This window comes from Tachypleus tridentatus, chromosome 9, assembly GCF_004210375.1.
Source record: "Tachypleus tridentatus isolate NWPU-2018 chromosome 9, ASM421037v1, whole genome shotgun sequence".
NCBI lineage: Eukaryota > Metazoa > Arthropoda > Merostomata > Xiphosura > Limulidae > Tachypleus > Tachypleus tridentatus.
The window spans coordinates 95,235,493-95,256,037 of NC_134833.1; the positions used below are offsets into that span (position 1 = coordinate 95,235,493).

General features: G+C 31.9%; 1 protein-coding gene across 1 annotated transcript; it reads right to left on the reverse strand.

The window, feature by feature from the left end:
- Positions 1-2,260: 2,260 nt before the first annotated feature.
- On the reverse strand, positions 2,261-12,798 carry LOC143225802 (serine hydrolase-like protein). Its single transcript, XM_076455832.1, has 2 exons — positions 12,682-12,798; positions 2,261-4,452 (listed from the first exon to the last, which is right to left on the reverse strand). The coding sequence occupies exons 1-2, from the start codon at positions 12,747-12,749 to the stop codon at positions 3,486-3,488; spliced, it is 1,035 nt and encodes a 344-aa protein (XP_076311947.1). The 5' UTR covers positions 12,750-12,798; the 3' UTR covers positions 2,261-3,485.
- Between the last annotated feature and the right edge of the window lie 7,747 nt (positions 12,799-20,545).

Below are 20,545 nucleotides of genomic sequence, written 5' to 3' on the forward strand. Positions count from 1 at the left end.
ACTAACCAAATTCCAATCCTTTGACACCTTCCAACTGTTTAAAGACCTACCAAAACAGTAGCAAGTAGCTCACGTATTCAGCCCTTAACCTCCTTCAAAACACAAGGAAATATTATCAAACCTGTAAGACTTATGAGTTTTTGGACTTTACCTAATTTCGTAAGCCAAAAGTTAATGTGAATATCTTTTCCTATAGAAACTGTTCAGAATAAAGAATATTAATGAAATCTTCTTTAGTAAAAAACTGAGGAAAAAAGTAGAAAACTCAATCATTTCATAGCCATCAGGTACAACGTTTCCTTTATCACCTTTCAAAGGTTCTATTTCCATTCTAATATTTTGCTTACTCTGTCTTAAAAAAAATTCTATGCTAATTTTCATATTTTCTGCTGCCCTTTATTTCATATACCCTTTTTGACAAACTCTGTCCACTAAGTCTTCTATCATAGCAATCAATTTAAACTTCTTAAATTCATAATGAGTTTTGTTAATATTGTTCCTTCGTGAACCAACCTGGGATTTTTTACTTGCAGCCACTTATTTTTCTTCTATATGGAACAAGTCTATCTTGAATATTTAAAAAAATTGACATAAAATTTGATTGGTATTTCCAATTTTTCCTTTCCTAATTTACAACTGGTAATTTTTGCTTTCATTCAAAATATCCTTTTTGGAACTTGTAAACAAATGTCATTGTTCCTGATCTTGATACACAGCAAAATATGAAACCTAAGTGAACAATGATAATTTGTACCATGATATTTGCCAGTATCCACCCTCTCAACAATTTATATTAAAAGTTAACAATAAATCTTATATTGTATCTAGTAGGTTTCCCGAGTGGTTTCTAAACATCTGTCTACATCATGGTTTGATTTTAACATTTCCCAACCTTTATTATATCATGCTTCAAAGTATTTTTTGCTTAGTAAACTACACTGTATACACAAGTTAGCACTTAATAAAGAACTTTTAATTAGCATGATTTCGAAGGTATACTTTTTGCTCTTTTCATTCATATATTTTTGATAAAATTCTTTGATGAGGGTATTAATAAAAATTTGTTTATACCAAGGACTTGCAAATCAGAATAAATTTACAAAGTATGTTGCTTATATAATTCATAGAAAAGTCAAGAAGTGAACAAAAGAGTGATACATGGTTTTTTAATTGGCAAAATATAATTGATGAAAACTCTAAGAACTTTTGTTTGTTCGTTAAGCAAGAAAACTGCACCACAAGCTATCTGTAGTGTGCTTACCATGGCTACTGAAATCTAATTTAAATACTGTAAATTCTTAAGTTATTGCTGAACCATTAAAGGGGCAGTAACTTTTCATATTAATTGAAAGGGCAAGTGTTTGAATTTTATTTTTAAATTCACTGTTGATGCTGTATTATTTGAATATACCATGCATATTTATCTTCTTAAGTTGATTTTTCTCTCAGGCAATGTTTGTTCCTTTGCTATTTTAAGATTAGATGTTACCTCCAAAATATTGTTCAGTACAACATCTATAACAAAGTCACCAGGATTGTCCTTCAGTGGTTGGCTGTTCAGGTGGTATCACACAAGTTGTAATGAGAATAAACAGTCATATGGTTAGCTCTATTCACCCGTGATAGATGCTAGGTTTCTTGCATGCCTAGAATGTTGCACGTTAGCCTCATCTGGAACATTATTTGATCAGTATAGTCTAGTCAGTTTGAACAGTCAAACATGGAATATCTAGTAAAAACAATTATCTTATGTAACTACAACTATTAGTGTTCTAATCAAGTGACTATTTTCTATTACCCTTTATGTCTAGTATTTCAAGTCAGTTTCTACTATATAGCAATATAAAGGTTTTATGAAAAGCTAATTCTACACATTTCTTTCTTGTACAAAAGGAAATGTCAGTTTTGGTATTAAGCAAGTATGTTATAATGTAGTTTCAATAGTGACAAGATTAAAGCTATACACTTGGGATGTAGAAATTTATCAACTATTTGAGTGAAAGAAGATGTGTGAAAAGATAATAATTGAAGTGTGGTTATATATTGATAAATGAGTTAAACCTTCAGCTGAGTTTTTATTATAACAAAAAAGTGCCAAATGTGTTCTGAGAAAAAATTACAGAAATTTTAAGTTCAAGATAACACATTTATCCTATAAAATAACAGTAATCAGGAAAAAGTTCATATCTATCAGTGGCACTGCTATCCAAATATATGTGATCCTGTTTTGTTAGTACTGCTTCAAAATTATTTATACATGTAATGGTGTAAATAACTTTATTTGTAGCTTTCATATTTACATCTGTTGTCTTTTGATCTTTTCTGTCAGATTCATGATTCACAGTATAAATATATCACACTTGGTAGTTCTTACATAATTACTATATTTCTTACACATTTATCGATCTTTTGCATATAAATAGCAAATAAAGACAAAAAACGTTAATGTGTGAAGACTAAGATTTTGCATTAATACTCTTACACTAATATTTTTAACATAGTTTCTTCCATATTTACTATGTGAAAATAAAAACTCATCTGTACAGTTTCACTCAATGCAAAACTAGCTTTAGAATTTGTCTGGCCTATACAAGATTAGAAAATGCTATCCTTAGTACAACTACTGTACCATTATCATAAGTAACATTATATGAATAGCGGCTGCAATTTCTCGTAAACTTTACTTTAGCAGACACATCTGTATTTTATATCTTATGCTTAGATTTGGAGAATTTGATTTTTCTATATTTAGCTGCAAATATGTGAATTATTTCTTTAAGGTCTAGTTTGTAATTAATTATATTATAGTGTTTAGGTCCAGTAGGATATGGGGAAGAAAGTTAGAGCAAGCAAAAGATAGTCAATTATATTTCAATTTTATATAACACTTTTTTGATTTTGCTGTCCTAGACAGTTGAGTACCTTGCCTAAGTACTAAAGCCAGGCTTGTATTTACTATACTAATACACAAATATGAAAGATGTTACTGTTGATTGATTATTACATAATTAGCTCAGCTGTTACCCAATGAAAGCTGATCATAGATAATTATGGTGAATTAGTTATATATATATATTACATCCTCAAAGAAAAATGTATGGTATCTCCAATGTTTGAAATTAATATTCAAAAGTAAAGGATAAAGAGAAAAAAAAACAACCAACCTGTATATATTTTTATTATTACCTTGACAACCATACACACCATCTATAAATATCAATCACAAGTATAACCAATATATTTCACGAATATTTTACCCTAATAAATACAATTTTTTCTAACTGCAAGTATGGACCTCCCAGTTATTCCCACACACCATTTTTAATGCACAATACTATTAATAAAAAATATTAAACACATTTAACAGTAAAAATTTACCATTATCCCTTAAATAAGAAATTCACAAGTTCGTAATACTTATTTTTCTAAGAACTTTTAGTACATACAAAGTTACACAACTATAACTTTGCATCAGTGTTCAAGTTCTACTTTGAAATAAAATCATTAATTAAAGGAGCAACCCTTTCTGGAGTGTTTAAGTGAACATAATGTAATCCTTCAACCTCTTCATATTGAAAGTGTTTACAATTTCTTCTATACATGTCTAAGAACTCTTCACATTCCACAGGATCTTCATAAAAAAGTTTTTTCTTGGTATTAATAATGAGGAGCTCACATTTCAAGTTTTCTAAAATGGGTTTATGTAATTCTTTTACAAGTGAAAAGGCAGGTATGTTATATAGACATATATCGTGGTTAAAAACGACACCATTTTCATTAGTAGACGTACTTGTTCCTCTTTTCATGAGGATTTTGCCTGATTTTTCTGTAACTTGATTTTTCAACCCTTTAATTAATTTCTGAAGAGCCTGGTCATGAGTGTAAACGCGTGGAGGCTGTAAACGTTTCTTTTCAAGGACAAGTTGTTGATCAATGGTTTGAAGAACATGAGATGTCAGTGCATCATGGGGTATAATCACAGGTTTTATAATGTCAATACTTATCACCTTTTCAACCAGAAAAGGATAAATACTTGCAAAATGTAAGCCTAATCCTCCACCCATGCTATGTCCCAAAATAATAAATTTCTTCCATCTAAAGAAATCAACAACTCTCTTAACATCAATCAAATTATGAGCAAATTCATAAATTCCACCAGGAGGTTTATGAGAAGATAGACCATGTCCCACGAAGTCTATTGCTACTACCCTCAAATTTGGGAGCAATAAAGGGATCAAACTGTCAAATGTTCCTCCATTATCCAACCAACCATGCAGAGCCAGAACAGGAAAGCCTTCTGGGGGTCCCCATTCTTGAGCTGCTATGTGGCCAAATGGAACAGGTATCTGTACCTCTTTTGGACCCTTCCTTTGTTTTTCTGGACCCATTATTGTGGTACAAAGTTTCATACCACTATTCAAATCATTTTGAAATGTTAACTGTATAACAGGTCTGTATTTGGATAGAATAGAAGAAAGAAAAATATAACTTAAATAATACAACTCTTAAAAACTTTACTAGAAACTAAATAAAAAGTACTGTTTAATCCATACAGTTAAAACAAACATGGACACTTGGATCATTAAGGTTGTTCCTGCACACTCACCCTTGGGCAAAAATCACAATAAATAAAATTATAAACCCATTATTTTAAACGTTTAGTTCCAGCCTCTACCACATCTGATGACAATTTGTTCCTGATGGAAAACATTCTGTTAGGAAAATAAGTAGAACCACATTAGGTGGAGTAGTGGGATTCGAAACCACTATTGTCAAAGTACGAGTCAAGCGCTCTAACCACGTAGTAATACATACTGCATATAATTAATGGCATAAATAAAGAATTTCAAAACAACAGACTACAATTTTCATGTATAGACTCCCTACTCTTTCTAGTTAAATTATAGTGGTAGTGAAATTCTTTTTAAATGTCCTATTGTTTTTTTTTGTTTTTTTTTCAATATTGAAATTCACTAAGATTCCCATATCACAAGTATAACAAATATCATTATTTTTTAATTATTCTTTTTCTTCATCAGTTAAATTATCCATCCTCTTGTTTTTATATATTTTTTTATTTCTTCAACCCTTCTTTAAGCATTTTCATGAATTAAATTTAAGCATTTACTTGGCCCTCTATAAACTAGAGAAACTTTTTTCTATAAATATACTGAATATTATAACATAAATTCATAGCTTCATCATTTTGATAAGCATTTGTATAACTCTCAATTATGCCTGTATTACAGGTTTTGATTTTTTAATAATTTAGTTTCAACACACACACATATATATAGGAAAACAATTTTAGTGAATTATTTTTATTATTGAATTTTATAGCCGAATTTTCACAGTTTCCTTTGTCTAACAAACCGTATTTTTGATGTTTCTTAAGTCTAACTTCTGAATAAAAATATAATAGGTATCTATTACATGAGCATATTTTAAATTTATGCTTTATTACATGACTTTTAGTTAACCGAGATAAATGTTTGGAAAACAACAGTGTGCACTGGTTTTATCATATATAAAAAAGATCAACATACTTTGTTTGTGTCTAGTTATACTTGAAGAACAAATAATTTATACCTTATCATAAATGTAGGCATTTACTGATATATTAATCCTATTTTAAAATCATGGAATATTATTTGTTGCAAAACTTTCTTTAAGTACTCTTTTTAAAACTTTTCAAATATCCTGAAAATCCTTTATAACCATCATGACATTTTATAAGCTTCATAATATTTAATTTTTTCGATATGATTTTTTTCATATCATTTTTAAACTTATAAATAATCACAGAGCATTTTTAACAAAAATAAACAAAACTTTGTAAAAATACCGAAATGTTGCAACTGTATCAAAAGAAAAATCATTTTATACTTTACTTTAAAGTACCGATTTTTGCTCACTTTATTAAGTATGCCATTTTCACCTAGTGCAGATTTTAACTATTTTGTGGTAGTTCAATTTTGGGCGTTTAATTATAAAGAAAATTCTTATTGGTAAATTATAGGACAGGTTTTGACTGTATTATGGTGGAGTAGATTTTTTTGCGCGAAATTCAAAAACAAAACAAACAAACAATAAATCCTTAGTAAAACTATATCTTATTTGTGATCATATTATATAGTTAACAGACTTTTCCGCTCAATGAGATTGTGTTATGATTCTGGAAAGTCATGCTCTCACAGCAGCTTTACGGATTCACCTTTCCACTCCCATCAAAATCCCGCATGACCATATTACTTTCCTTCCATCGTTTCGTACTTCCAAAAACTTCATACAGACTGATGCTTCATTAACAATAACACTTTTAAGACTTGTTGGGTTTATCTATATTTCTACACAAGTAGTCCCCATCTCCATGGGCTTTATTGCATGGACGACAACCATTTTGGAGTGGAATGTAGTTTATTTTTGTGTGAACAGGATACGTTTTAGATTTCTGCTTTTTCGGAAGGAAACAATGGGAACTTCAGGAGATATATATTTGAGACGACTGTCTAGCTGAAGTAGATGAAAACGTTTGTTGTTGTTTTTTTTCAAAATTCGTGACATATTTCTGAGTTTAAACTGATAGGTAATAACAAGAAGAATTATATTGAACGTTTAGTATTACTCTGATTCAGGATGTTTTTCCACTAAGTGTTGTTAGCCTTCTCAATTTGCTTGTCGATTTCGGTATCTTTATATCCTCTTTGCAACATGGTTTGTTTTAGATACATAGTATGTTTTCTGTAGTCTGTTTCATTTGAGCATATTTTCTTTATTCTAAGAGGCTTGACTGTAGGTAATGTTTCGTTTAGTGTGAGAGGTTACAGCCTTTATAATGAACGTATTATAGTTTGTCCGTAAGTTTCTTTTACAAGTCAGTTTGTAAAGTTCCGTTTTTTAGAAAAACTGTAACATCAAGGAAGTTAATCTGCGTTGGCGAATAATCGCAAGTAAAATTGACTGTTTTATGAAAATAGTTTGCAAGTGTGATAAATTCTTTAAGTGATTCAAAGATCGGCTTCTTAAATGAAAATACGTAGTCTATATACACAGAAATAAACGGGCTGTTATTAAAATAAAATAAATAACCTTGTTTCATTAATTTTTTTTCTAAAAGTCTGAGATTTAAATGAATTAAGTAAACTTATTGTATATTGCAATTCACTGGTTCACATCGTAAGAAGTTTGGTTCCTGAAATTTGATGGCGTGTGTGTATTTGCATATGTATACATACGTGTATGTACGCAGTCTTCTTTGTTTGATGCTTTGGCTCTCTGACCTGTTCGAACGAACGAACGAAAACCTTATTCTATATAAAATTACACAGCCCGGCATGGCCAGGTGGTTAAGGCATTCGACTCGTAATCTTAGGGTCGCGGGTTCGAATCCCCGTCCCACCAAACATGCTCACCCTTTCAGCCGTGGGGGCGTTATAATGTAACAGTCAATCCCACTATTCGTTGGTAAAAGAGTAGCCCAAGAGTGGGCGGTGGGTGGTGATGACTAGCTGCATATTGGACATATATTGATAACAAAACATTAAATATAATACAAAACTCATGACAGTATATAACACCATCAATGCAAATAATCTAACAATCATAAGATTACATAGCACATGAAAATGCATCAGCACAAATATTATCAACCTGTTTGTCATAGATTATTTTCAAATCGTACTCTTGTAATGTTAAAATCCAATTTCACAGATTCTGTTCTTGCCCTTTATTTGGTTCGTAAACGTTAATGACTGTTATCAGCGTAAATGACAATAGGTTGTTGCGATGCCGATACATACACACTGAAATGTTCTAAAGCCAAGTTTCCTTTTCCACAGTTGAATAGTTCTTTTGGTGACAATAAAACTTTTTTAGAAAAATAACAAACAGTGTGCTCAACACCTCTGTCATCTGATTATAACCGAATGGCACCAGTACCACAATCTCTGACATCAACAGCTAATGTGAAAGGCTTATCAAAGTCAGGTGCCATCAATACAGGGTGAGTGCACAATAAAGATTTAACTGTTTCAAACCCAGATTGGCATGTTTGAGCCCACTTGAACGTCTGATTTTTCTTTATTAAATTTTTTCAATGGCACAGTGATGTCAGTAAAGTTTTTTCAAAACTTCTTGTAATAACCAGTCATTCTCCAAAGTCTAATCAAACTTTTCTTATTTATAGAAGTTGGGTAATTCACAATATAATCATTTTTGGCTTCAACTGGAAAGACTTGGCCACAACCTACTACATGACCTAAGTAAACAACTTTGGCTTTACAAAAGTCACTTTTTGACAAACTTACAATGAGATTGGTTTTCTTAAACCTCTCAAAAACACCACCTTCTTCCCAAGTGTTACTGTAAATTACAATATTATCAACATAAATTCCAACTTCTTACAGATTAATAGACATTGATTTATCATTCGCTGAAAAGTTGCCTGAGAATTTTCCGTCCCAAATGGCTGAAATTTACTTTTAGGGAATCGAGTGATGAGCACATGATAGTCAACAAATACTAGTTCTTTGATCAAGTTTTAGGTAAAGGTCCAACACAATCAATAATCACACGACTGAAGGGTTCTTCAAAAGCTGGGATAAGCTTCAAAGGAGCAACGGATTTTCTAGTTAGGTTTTCAATCATCTAACAAGTATAACAACTTTTACAAAACTGTGCAACATATTGAGTAATTTTGGGCCAAAAGAAATGTCTTATAATTTTGTCACATGTCTTGTTGACACTTAAATGACCGCTCAAAGAAGTTTATGGGCAACTTTCAATATTTCAGAATGATATGCTTTGGGAAGAACGATATGGTAAACTATGAGCCAGTCCTCTGAAGCTGGCACATCTCGTAGTATTCAATTTCTCTTAAGCACACCATCGTTGAAAAAGTAACGATTTAGAACTTTCTCCAGATCATCTTTCGGGTGTGCATATTTAAATAGTAAAGAGATCTGTGGATCTTTTTCTTGCGCAGTGTCTGTTTTTCTTGTAGAAAATGAAACTTCACCAGGTGAGCCACATCCCTCAATTTCATTATTGCCACTCACTGAGAAATTGCCAGTAGGACAATTATGCAGAAGGTCCATGTCGAATAAAAAAAATTGAATGAGACAAGTGTCTATCATTTGTTTTTTGGCTTAATTTTTCACCTGAGCTTGAATCTCAGCACGTCTTGATTATCCACAACAAAAACATCATCCTTAGATGAAACAGTGATCAACTCGCTAACCATCTTGAGTTCGACAACAACTTTTCCACCAGTCAAACTGTTTTTCAACAATAATGATACACCCTTAATTGATTGTTTGTTTGTTTTGAATTTCGCGCTAAGCTACATGAGGGCTATCTGCGCTAGCCGTACCTAATTTAGCAGTGTAAGACTAGAGGGAAGGCAGATAGTCATCACCACCCACCGCCAACTCTTGGGCTACTCTTTTACCAACGAATAGTGGAATTGACCGTCACATTAAAATTCCCTCACGGTTGAAAGGGTGAGCATGTTTGGTGTGACGGGATTCGAACCCGCGACCCTCAGATTACGAGTCGAACGCCTTAACCCACCTGGCCATGTCGGGTCTCTTAATTGAAAGAATAGGTTTTATTTCAAGCACAACTGGTCCTGAAACTAGGTCGGATGCCCAATAAGAGGTATGAACATTAACAAAGTCACCCTCAAAATCCTAAGCAATAAAAGACTTACCAGTAGCAGAACTCGAATCTAACAGCTATATATCTTCTAACAATAATGATTGAGTTACCCTAATATCATGTACAATATGTATAAATATGGGGTTAGCAGTGTCATTTGTCAAAGACACAGAACCAACAAACACTAAAGTTCTAAATTTCTCCCTAACTATACCAGCTTTTATATCAGTGGCCAAATCAAAAACATAAGGTAATATGATGAAATTGCATCCATATGTTTACACACTTGGTGTTGCTTCCTTTTCTTTTTTTTTTATGCAAACACCAACTATCGAACATAATATGACCAGCTTTTTTTACAAAAATGGCAGAGAGGCCTTGATAAAGTTTTATTCCGACTGTCAGAAGATTTCATGCTAGAAGAGTTAGATATTTGACAACATTCCTGAACTTTAAAAAATTGAACACATATTTGTTGAGATGGTAGGAAATTCTTTTATGAAAAGCAGCTTCTTCCTGCACTGTTTCAACTTTCTTTTCATCCAAGTAAGTTTTGAGGTAATAATGTACACAACGTTTAAATTCCTAAGTTAGACTTGATTGTCGAAACAGTTGCCAAGAATGTGTAGAATTACTCCATAAATCAAAATAAACCTCTTTTTCGTGTCCAAATTCCATGTAACTTTAATTACACTGCACAACAAAGTTTTTGCTTCTTGAACACTGTTGAGTGTTCCTGAAAGATTTTTGGCTGCTGATCACGAAAATCACATCAAATTTGCCCATCACGTACCGTTTCATCAAAATATTCAGTTTTGCTACAATGAAAAAACGATATCAGGGCAACTAGAGTCCGTCAATGCTTGCTGACTACTGTTGGACACTGTAACGTGATGCACCGGACATTGAATACAAACGAAAATCAGGAGCAAAACACTTTTAATTATGTTGAACTTAATAGCATATTAGAAACATAAACGCAATTAAATATTATTGCCGGTAAACAGTTAACTGTCTATTTCTCAGAGTTCCTACGTGTTGAAGCAAAACCAAAACTATATTTGTGCATACCCACCAGGTACTTGTCACAATCAGCATAAACATTTCAAAAAATAAAACTTTTCAAAAAAATTGTTCTGCAGTGTCATCTTTCTTGCGATAAGCCTCTGATACTAACTCATACGCTTTTAGAATATCTGTTTTAACCTTATCATAATCCGTAAGATCTTATAGAGAGAGAGTAACATAAACTTCTGCTTTACTTGGCAAAACACTTTGTAATAATAATGACTATTTTTCGGTGGGCCATTCCATGGTTTGAGCAACCTTCTCAAAATGTTGGAAACATTTATCAACTTCATTAAATGGTGGTACTTTAACAACGTATCTCGATCAGAGTTAAATCTAATTTCTATTTTTCTCAGCCTACTTTCTTTTTCGGCCTGGAGACACTTATTTTCTTGTTCAATTTCGATACGAGCCTGTTCTTTCCTTTTTTGGCTTCAATACAAGCTTGTTCTTTTTCGGCTTTGATATGAGCTTGTTCAAGATCAATTTGTTTGAATTTTAGCTGGATCTCTAGCTTTTCTTTGTTATTCATCCCCATTTGGCTAGTGGGAATACTAGAGTATTTACATAATGCTTTTTGAGATAACAGATAATCATCAACTAGTATATCAATAATACACTTTTCAGTTCATCTATTCTCCTTGATTTCTTAACTTCTAGTTCTAAAGCTTTGGCAGTTTCGAGCGACTCAGTTTTGCTATATCTTTCTCGTTGTTCACGAGAGGGTATATGAAGAATATCTTGATAATGAGATATCGTCAACTCTTGTTGGCACAGATATATATAAATTGAATTGTGATTTGAATTTTAATTTGGAACAAACGTTGTCTTTGATTCAAATCTCAGACACAAGATCCCAAGTTATTATGTTAGGTATAATATAGCCTGAAACTGAGTTAATTTCTAACTTGGATTTAAAAGTTAATTAGATGTTGATACGTATTAAAGTTAAGATATTTGTCAACAAGACTGATACACACAGTTTTATTTTTAAAAAGTACATTTTAATATACAACAAATAATATAATTAATAATAATAATAATTAGAAATAATGATTTATATCCAAAAGTTTTACAAACATACAAACAAATATGGAATCTTCTATCTGATCTGAAACGTCCTTGATATTCTATCGAAGATTCACGATGAGAGAATTAATTTCGAGTTGATATCGGTACAATTCACTTAGGGAGCTAACTAGTTCTTCGCTGATCACACGTGAGTTTCTCATAGCTAAAGTTATATAATGTCTTTGTCAAAATACCAACATCTACTGTTAATCTGTTGAAGTTAAATGGTTTGCAACGTTCGAAATCTATAAACGTTTCTGTTCTATATCTAAAGTTCCTGATTAATAAGCACTAATCATAGTTATAGCTTGTGAAGTATATAGTATACCAACTGTAGCAAACAAATAATATATACTGTCTCCTTGCGCCTCTCGTTGGCTACATTTTATAGATGTGAGGCGAGATTCTAGAAATTTCAGCTTGCATAACAATACTGGTACTTACATACACATATACATTGTTGATTATTACACTCGAGAATATTTTACAACTTTAGTGAATATTCGGAAATTTGCAATGCAGATTTAACAGTATAAGTTACGCACATTTCTAAACATATACTTCATTTACTCTAACATTGACATCAAACAAATTTATAATAGTAATAGAGTAATACATGAAACTTAATACAGTCTAAACTACAGATGATTTCTACGCTACCAAAATTTGAATTTATGATCCATTGTTCTATTGTTTTCACTACTAAACACAAAGCGTTTGATGGATCTGTATTATCAATACCCTTAATAATTTTAAACACTTCAAATTAGTCCTCTCTTAAAATGTTTTTGCTACACTGCAGTAAATGCGGCTGAATATTATATAGATATTTTGTTAGTTTCGCATAAACAAAATATAAACGCAATCAAAGTGGTATGTACTTACTCTATTTTTCTTTCTAAACACTTTTTAAAATAACGACCCTCTCCAATATGTCGTACTATCTTTAACATTATGCTGATCTCTAATCTTGAGCAGTCAACGTTTTACGGAAAGTAAGCGGTAGTCATCAGGTGGCGTTATTATATTTTAGTTCCTAATACGTAATATCCTGTATCTGATATAATAGTACTAATGTTTCTTATTTAAAATTATTACAATAAATAAAAAATAGGTAAATTCATTTTTTTTACGTATATAGATTAACATGCATTGATTTGCCACTGCAAACATATTATATTTTTAGATAGAGTAACTTACGGTCTATGGGCAGCAGAGGGCGTGCGACGCGGAAAAAACAGACGTTGAAGAGTTAATCTCATAGATTTTTGAAAATCATTAAATATTCTTGTGTTATTTAGCCTAAATTAATATAAATTATAATAGCAATGTTAAATAAGAAGGTTAAAGTGTTAACTTATATTTCAGTGGTGTACATTTTATTACAACCTTAAAATAGGTTTAGTACGTGTAATGATACATCAGTGTAGGTATATCCCAACTTAATATAAAATCGTAAAACAAGTTAAATACCCTGTAACTATTATCGTGATTACGTATACATATCAAGGACTAAATACTGTCACTTCTAATAACGTTATATTTCAAAGATCTGTATCATTAATAGTAAACTGTTATTGTACTATGAATAAAACATTATACTTGGTTCTTAAAGTTAGTCAGCCCGTCATGGCCGGATGGTTAGAGCGCTTGACTCGTAATCGGAGAGTGGTGGGTTTAAATCCCTGTTACACCAAACATGCTCACCCTTTCAACCGTGAGGGAATTTTAATGTTACGGTGAATTACACTGTTCGTTGGTAAAAGAGTAGCTCAAGAGTTGGCGGTGAATGGTAATGACTAACCGCCTTCCCTCTAGTCTTACACTGCAAAATTAGGGACGGCTAGCGCAGATAGCCTAGTGTAGCTTTGAGCGAAATTAAGAAAAACAAACAAACTGTCATTTTTTAGTGGTGGTGACGTAGCTGTGTTTTTGTTTCTTCTTGGGCTATTAGGGCGTCAGCATAATTTACAATAGACAATGCTAGCATATTAAGTTTAATGTAATTTTGGTTAGTGGCGGACTTATACTTGATGTGTATGTGTGATATGTTAGGATAGTATTGTATTCTTCCTTTGAAATTGCAGAACTTGTTTGTGAATTTTGTGAAAATAAAAATGTTTAGTTTCTCTGTATTTTTCAACCTCGATAAGTTGCTGCACGTACTGAATTTCACTTATAGCATATGCGTTCTATACGTGTTTTAGAACATGTACAGGTGTTGCATATGTAGCCATCTGCTATACAGCGTTTCAAACATATGCAAGTTACTGCAACATGCCAAAATGTGGGCAATTAAAGCAATACGAAATAGAAATATATGGTTCCTGATATCTGTAGGTGTGTTTGAGTGTTGTGAAATTATATATTGACTTTTAAAAATAAGTTGTCTTGGTGGGTCTTCGCTGCGATGTGGTGATGAATATGTAAAATAACGAACGTATTGGTTTATTATTAAGCATGTAGTATGTGTATGTTTATGTTTGCTGGGGCTGAAAGTAGTTCCTGCCCTTGGTGATAAGAATGGGTTTCAGTTTCTGGCATACTTTCCTTAAAACCCTTTCACTAAGGGAACGGAGTGTAGGATTGGCCATGTGACTTCTTTGTAATCGTTACACTTTATATACTACTAACTTAAATATATTAAGTGTATTTTCACAAAACATGGTAGACTTTTATAAAACATTACAAGGATTTTGCACACGAAAAAATCATATTATTTGATTAAGTATTTTTACTAATATTTATCCATGACAATATCGATTATTCATTTTAAAATTATTACGAGTGAAAATTGATTTTCATTTTAAGATTAAAAATATGTTTCTTTTTCTAAAAAATATCTCATATTTTATTTGCATAACCTCTTTAATATATATTTTTATATATATGACAAGAAGTTTTAATGGTGCAACTTGGGTGCTTGACTTGTGTTTTGCATTTTCCTTGCGAGAGATGATTCTCCATATGTCTGTGAACTACCTTCAATGATGATTCACTACTTTGATAGCATCTGTTAGTTCTTTTTGCAATACGTTTTGCAAATTGAAATAAAGTTTATCGTGTTTCTAACATATTGTTGATATTTGTGTTTATATCCTTTGTAGGTCCTGTTCAGCTCTCTTTTCTATTTATTATTGTTATCCAATCATTTACAATATTTGTATCGATCTATGCTTTTCCAGTGGCCTGTAAAATTTGTGAATTTTCAGAGACCTGCAATAATTCATGAAACTGTTGACCTGGTTCAAAAGTTGTTTTGAAACTATCAGATATACTATTTGATTCAACCACATTATCATAGCAAACGTTTGGAATTTCATGTTGTTGTTTTTTTTATTTATTTTTAAATTTATTTGTCTGTTTTACTTCCCATAGTAGACTTAGCTTTGGTTCGCTTGTTTTTTTTAGTGCCTTGGTAACCTTCTGTGTGTTATAATTTGAAAAAACTATTCTTACCAAAACTACCAATAAATCTTTTCTAGTTTGTTCCTTGTCTCCCTTTCCCAATGATAGGGATGTGCATTGTAGTGCACTTATAGTTGTCTTCAGAAGTTTGCGTTTATCTTTGATACCACAAATTGTTTTGGTAATATAACTGCTGAACTCTGTTTTTCTTAAACAGGTAAATTTGCTTTGTCTGCAAACTCCCCTGTGTTTTCCTGCATCAATGAGTCAACTAGTATCAGTTCCTTATTTACTATGCCATTTAAAGAGTATCTCATGAAATTAAAGTAATCAAAGTTAGAAGTAAGCAGAAATGGAAAAAATAACCATACCAATCCTATTTCGTCAGCTACAAAGTGCAATTTAAAAGGTATATACTAAAATATAGCAAAATTAATTACCTTTTTATAACAGAACTATCATCCCAGGTCACTTTGCTTGTTCCACACGTGCTCATCCCAAGTCGCTTTGCTTGTTCCACTCGTGCTGCCGTCTAAGGATAATAAAAACTCACTTTTTGTGTTTTCAGTTTCTTGTGAACATTTTGCTACATATTTTAAAGTTTTGTGCTGTTATTTCAAAACGAAAATGCACACTCAGTATGGATAACTTAAGATTGTCGCGGTGAGTTGCAATGAGATAAGTCTGAGAAAAAATTAAGAAGTCTCTATGGGATTCCTGGAGATAATTTAGCTTGGCTTTTATTGGTACTTTCATTTACTAGATTGGCTTTTCAAAAGGTTAATTTGAAAAAGTCACCTCCTGTCTCATTCTGCAGTTAGTCAATCATGTTTGTTAGATTCTGAGGCTTTCTCCGATTGCTCTTATGTATACTCCTTTCTTGATGTCAGAAAGATCTGGGAGCAAATATTTACTTTTTTCTCCAATATCTAATATGCTGTTCATACACGGAGGTTTGCTGCTCAGTTACGCAAGGAAGTAATTACACCTTGTCTCCCAGATTTGTTGGAACAGTTTGCTTTCGTTAACAACTAACAGAAGGACGTATATTTAATCTTCCGAAGACTTGATCTACTTTGAACAGATCTCTTCCAAATGAGTCCTCAATGTATCGATGAGTATTCACTATGTTCGACCTTATTTCTTGATTCATTCTACTTAGAAACAGTTTTCCTCGCTAGCGGAAAATTTATTTCCGAGAAAGATCAGTTGAAATTAGCTTGGAGGCTTTTCAATGAATAATCGACACAAAAAGTTAGGTAAATTAGAAAATTATTGAAAAATTTGCCTAAATTAAATTTACCTTGAATGGCCATCGATAGTTTAATATTCTGCTGTGAGAAGAATGCGATAATTCATAGTGTAATTTATTTTTAAACCACATTGTTTACTGGTTTTCCTGCTAGTGAGCCACACTGTTTGCTGGTCTTGTTCTTAATAAACATCATTGTTTATTGGTCTAGTTGCTAGTAAAGCGCATAAGCAGAATATTTTAAGAGTGTGTTGCATATATACACACACTTATATATTGAAATACCTTAAAACATTTACACTTAACATACTTCCAAATATATTCTTCATGTGTTCACGTATCTTGAAGCTTTAAATATCTCTTGTTTTTTTCTTGATTATTTTACTTTTACTTGCATATTACTTATTTAAAAAAATTCGGCTTTATTCTATTGAATGTTACACTTTACTCTGTAGAAGACCATGATTTTTAACCTGTTGACTGCCAAGTATTTCAGCTGCTACAATACAACTCTAATGCTTCTTCATTTTGTAACTTTTTTCGTGACGTCATTTTAGATCGAAAGTGAAACAATTTGTAAGTTAGTCAAATGGGTGTATGGTGCTGACATCTAGCGTTGAAGTTAGGTATTGTTGAGAACAAATTAACTCGTCCATGGCACTGTGTTACCGATCGGCTTGGACGAGTTATCTCGTCTACGGCATTGAACAGGTTAAAGATATTCAGTTTAAATTTTTAATGGTTTTCCTTGTTATTTTTTATCATATTTTAAAATCACAACATTAAGTAACATCTGGAGCTGTATCTTCATTATTTCTTTTAATGAATGGGTGAATATGTAAATAAGTTGGTTTTTTTAATATTTTTATGCTCATTATTAAGCGCAAAGGTACACATTGAACTTTCTGTACTTTGCCCACCTCGAGTTTTAGTTCTATAACTTATAAGCCCTCAGACTTATCGTCTATTTATATCAATGAAAATAATTGTCAGTTATTACTGAAGTTATATTTTTATTTCGTTAGTATAATGAATATAGATGAATATGATAGGAAAAAACTACATAAATTTAAAAATTTCAAATTTGTTCTCAGAATTTTTAGTAAACCACAGTAATTACTATTTTTTTGACATGTGTACTAAGCCCTTAAAATTAAGTACATTTAATATCAAATTGGAACAAAGTGAACCAGTTTAATTAAGCCTTCCATTGACAATATAAACGGAGTCCATTCTACGTCATTGAATTGTATCTTGTAACTTTAAATGGTGCATTACGTATTATAAATATTTAATTACTTACAATAAAGTCTCGATTCTCGTGAACGATAATGGAATCCTTTCACTGGTCAATAATGGCCGCTTAAATGAAGGTACGACAATATTTCATAAACAAACCACTTATTCAAAAAGGATAGGACATTGTTAAAACGATCTCACGTGATTGGTCACAATGACTGAATAAGCTGATGACTTTCAAGTCATTTCCTGTAGAAATGTTGAAGTTTTTTAGGAAATACAGTAGACTGTTAATTGCCGAAATATAAAATGGAGAATTTTACCTTATCTCAGTAGAATGGCTCGTACTGAAGACGACCCTTTTAGTTTGAAATGGAGGAATTGGTTATGACATCTTGTTCAAATACTATATTGCTTAAAACAACTCTGATTTCAAAAATCCTCAGACCAAAACAGTGAATATAACAGCGTCTCAAGGGAATCCTTTGACGTTCTCATTGGTTTGATATTTCCAAAAACAACAACGAGAAGCTTTCGAAATACAGGGATAAACGTAAGTTATTTTGCAATCTTTAGTGATTTTTAACTTTATTGACAAGTCAGATGTTTATCCAACATGTAATGTTAAGCCATGTAAAGAGAACTAGTAGATCTATCATGAAGACTATGCTTCTAACTTGATAGATTTGGTGTAAACATCACGAAACGGACATAATTTCAATTTCTGAAACCCCAGTAACAAGACAACAGAAGAACCTTTCGTTCACGGTTTTCTTTATCTTGTTGTTCACGATCAACCACGCGTTCTCTTTATCAATGCCTAGTTCAAAACGTCCACCAGGAGTTCGTGAGTCCATGTCCTTTCTTGATTTAAAGGAGCAAACAGAGCTAATAGATATGGATGGGAGTTGAAGTGATATTCGTCTAATGAATAGAAAAGTGCCACAGTAATTATAACTCACAACTTTTCAGGTAGCATCACTGTGATAGCTTTTAATGAATACACAAACACCAGAGAAAATGGGAGCTTTCTAAACTAAATACAGTTAAGAGTAAGACATCGATGTTTTCGTCTGAAACGATGATTTCTCTTGGTTTCGATATAATAACCACATTATCTTAAGTGTTAATAGTATTGTGGATCAAGCTGAAACAGCAAGAACCAGGAGCTGTTAAAAGTAAACCAGTTTTGGTCACCTACTGGCTCAAACACGTGGTTTGTTTATAAATAGCGTAAGAGAATGCATAATACTTTTTGAAATATTTTTTTGCTTATATAACATATTTGTTTAATAGGATTTTGTTTGCACAGAGATTTTCTCCAATAATTATTCACCAGAATACAATCATTGTATAAAGTTCAATTTATATTCCTACAAATAAGATATTTCATTCACATTTTTTAGGTACTGGTAAAAATTAAAACAACTTCAATATTTTTAACTTCAAATAATTTTGACTTTGTTAAAAATTAGTTTTGAGTTTTTATTTGTATTTGAAAGTTTCAGGTAAGGTATTCTTGTTAAATTCTCTCAAATAAAGCGAACTAAATTGTAAGTTTCTTTTTAAAAAATTATAACCGGAAATAGTTATATAAAGCTAAAACGTTTTTACTAAAACATACATGAAATTTTGATTATTAGCTACTAAAAAGGAAGCCATTGAAAGCTTAAATTAACCATTATCTAATAAAAGTGGACTCAATTTGTTTTTATTAAACGTCTTAAACATTTGACAATAAGTCACTTAATATTTTTTATGTTCATTCAAAGTTTTAATAAAGTCTTGAAATTAAAAATTTAGTTGTCTTCGTAGTTTATTATTCAATACAATGATTTTATTTACATACAAACCAATACAAATGCTTATAAAAGCTGCGACAAAAATTTCAATTGGAATTTCCAGCCTAAACAAGCATCTTATGTGCACATCGGCTAAACACTCAGGTCAAACTCAAGTATATTCACTCATTCATTTGAGCATTGACCAGCCAAACAGAACTCGCCGCAACATGGGGTTTGTCCGGCACTTTTAAGTGAATAATTAGGTTGACTGTCATGTTTATAACTCGTACATAGTTTACGTATGAAGCTTATTCAGTGATATCACGTTTCGAACACCCGACCTTTGAATGTGCAAGTGGATTAGAAATAATGAATTTACAACCATTTTGCTTATCTGTGTTACGCAAGAGATGTTTTTTTTTATTTAGCTCATGTGCGTGTTTCACGGGACGGCAACAGCCGGCAAGATACTTTATCACATTTTGGCATCAAAAAGGAAATCATGTAATAAAATCAAATAAGTAAAATACAAATTAAACTTTGGCTGCTACAAGAACAGCACCATACATGAGCAACAGATAAAGGGTATGGTGCTGTTCTATGCACATAGATTGATGCTACTATTCTGAGAGAAAGTCCTAGATGGGTACGCCAAACAGATACTCAAATCGCGCTGTGCTGTTCCGACCCCTTGATTCACTGTAGTCAAAAGTCATTCAATTTCACTGATGAACATTGTATTTTGGTGTACAGTAAAAAGTCCTTTTTGACCGATGTACATCGTATTTTGATGTTCATAATAAGTCTTTATTTGTTTAGTAATATTCATTGTATTTTAATGTACAGATGGAATTCAAGTACGACAACATAAAAGTATTGATTAGAGTGAAATAAAATAATTCATTATTTGATCTTTTTTTCTTCTATTTCTTATGCCATTGGGCCTTTCATGTAAGTATTTGTACCGCCATCTTACATCCATTCCACGGATCTTTGTTTTGAATTTCTCGCAAAGCTACTCGAGGGCTATCTGCACTAGCTGTCCCTAATTTAGCAGTGTAAGACT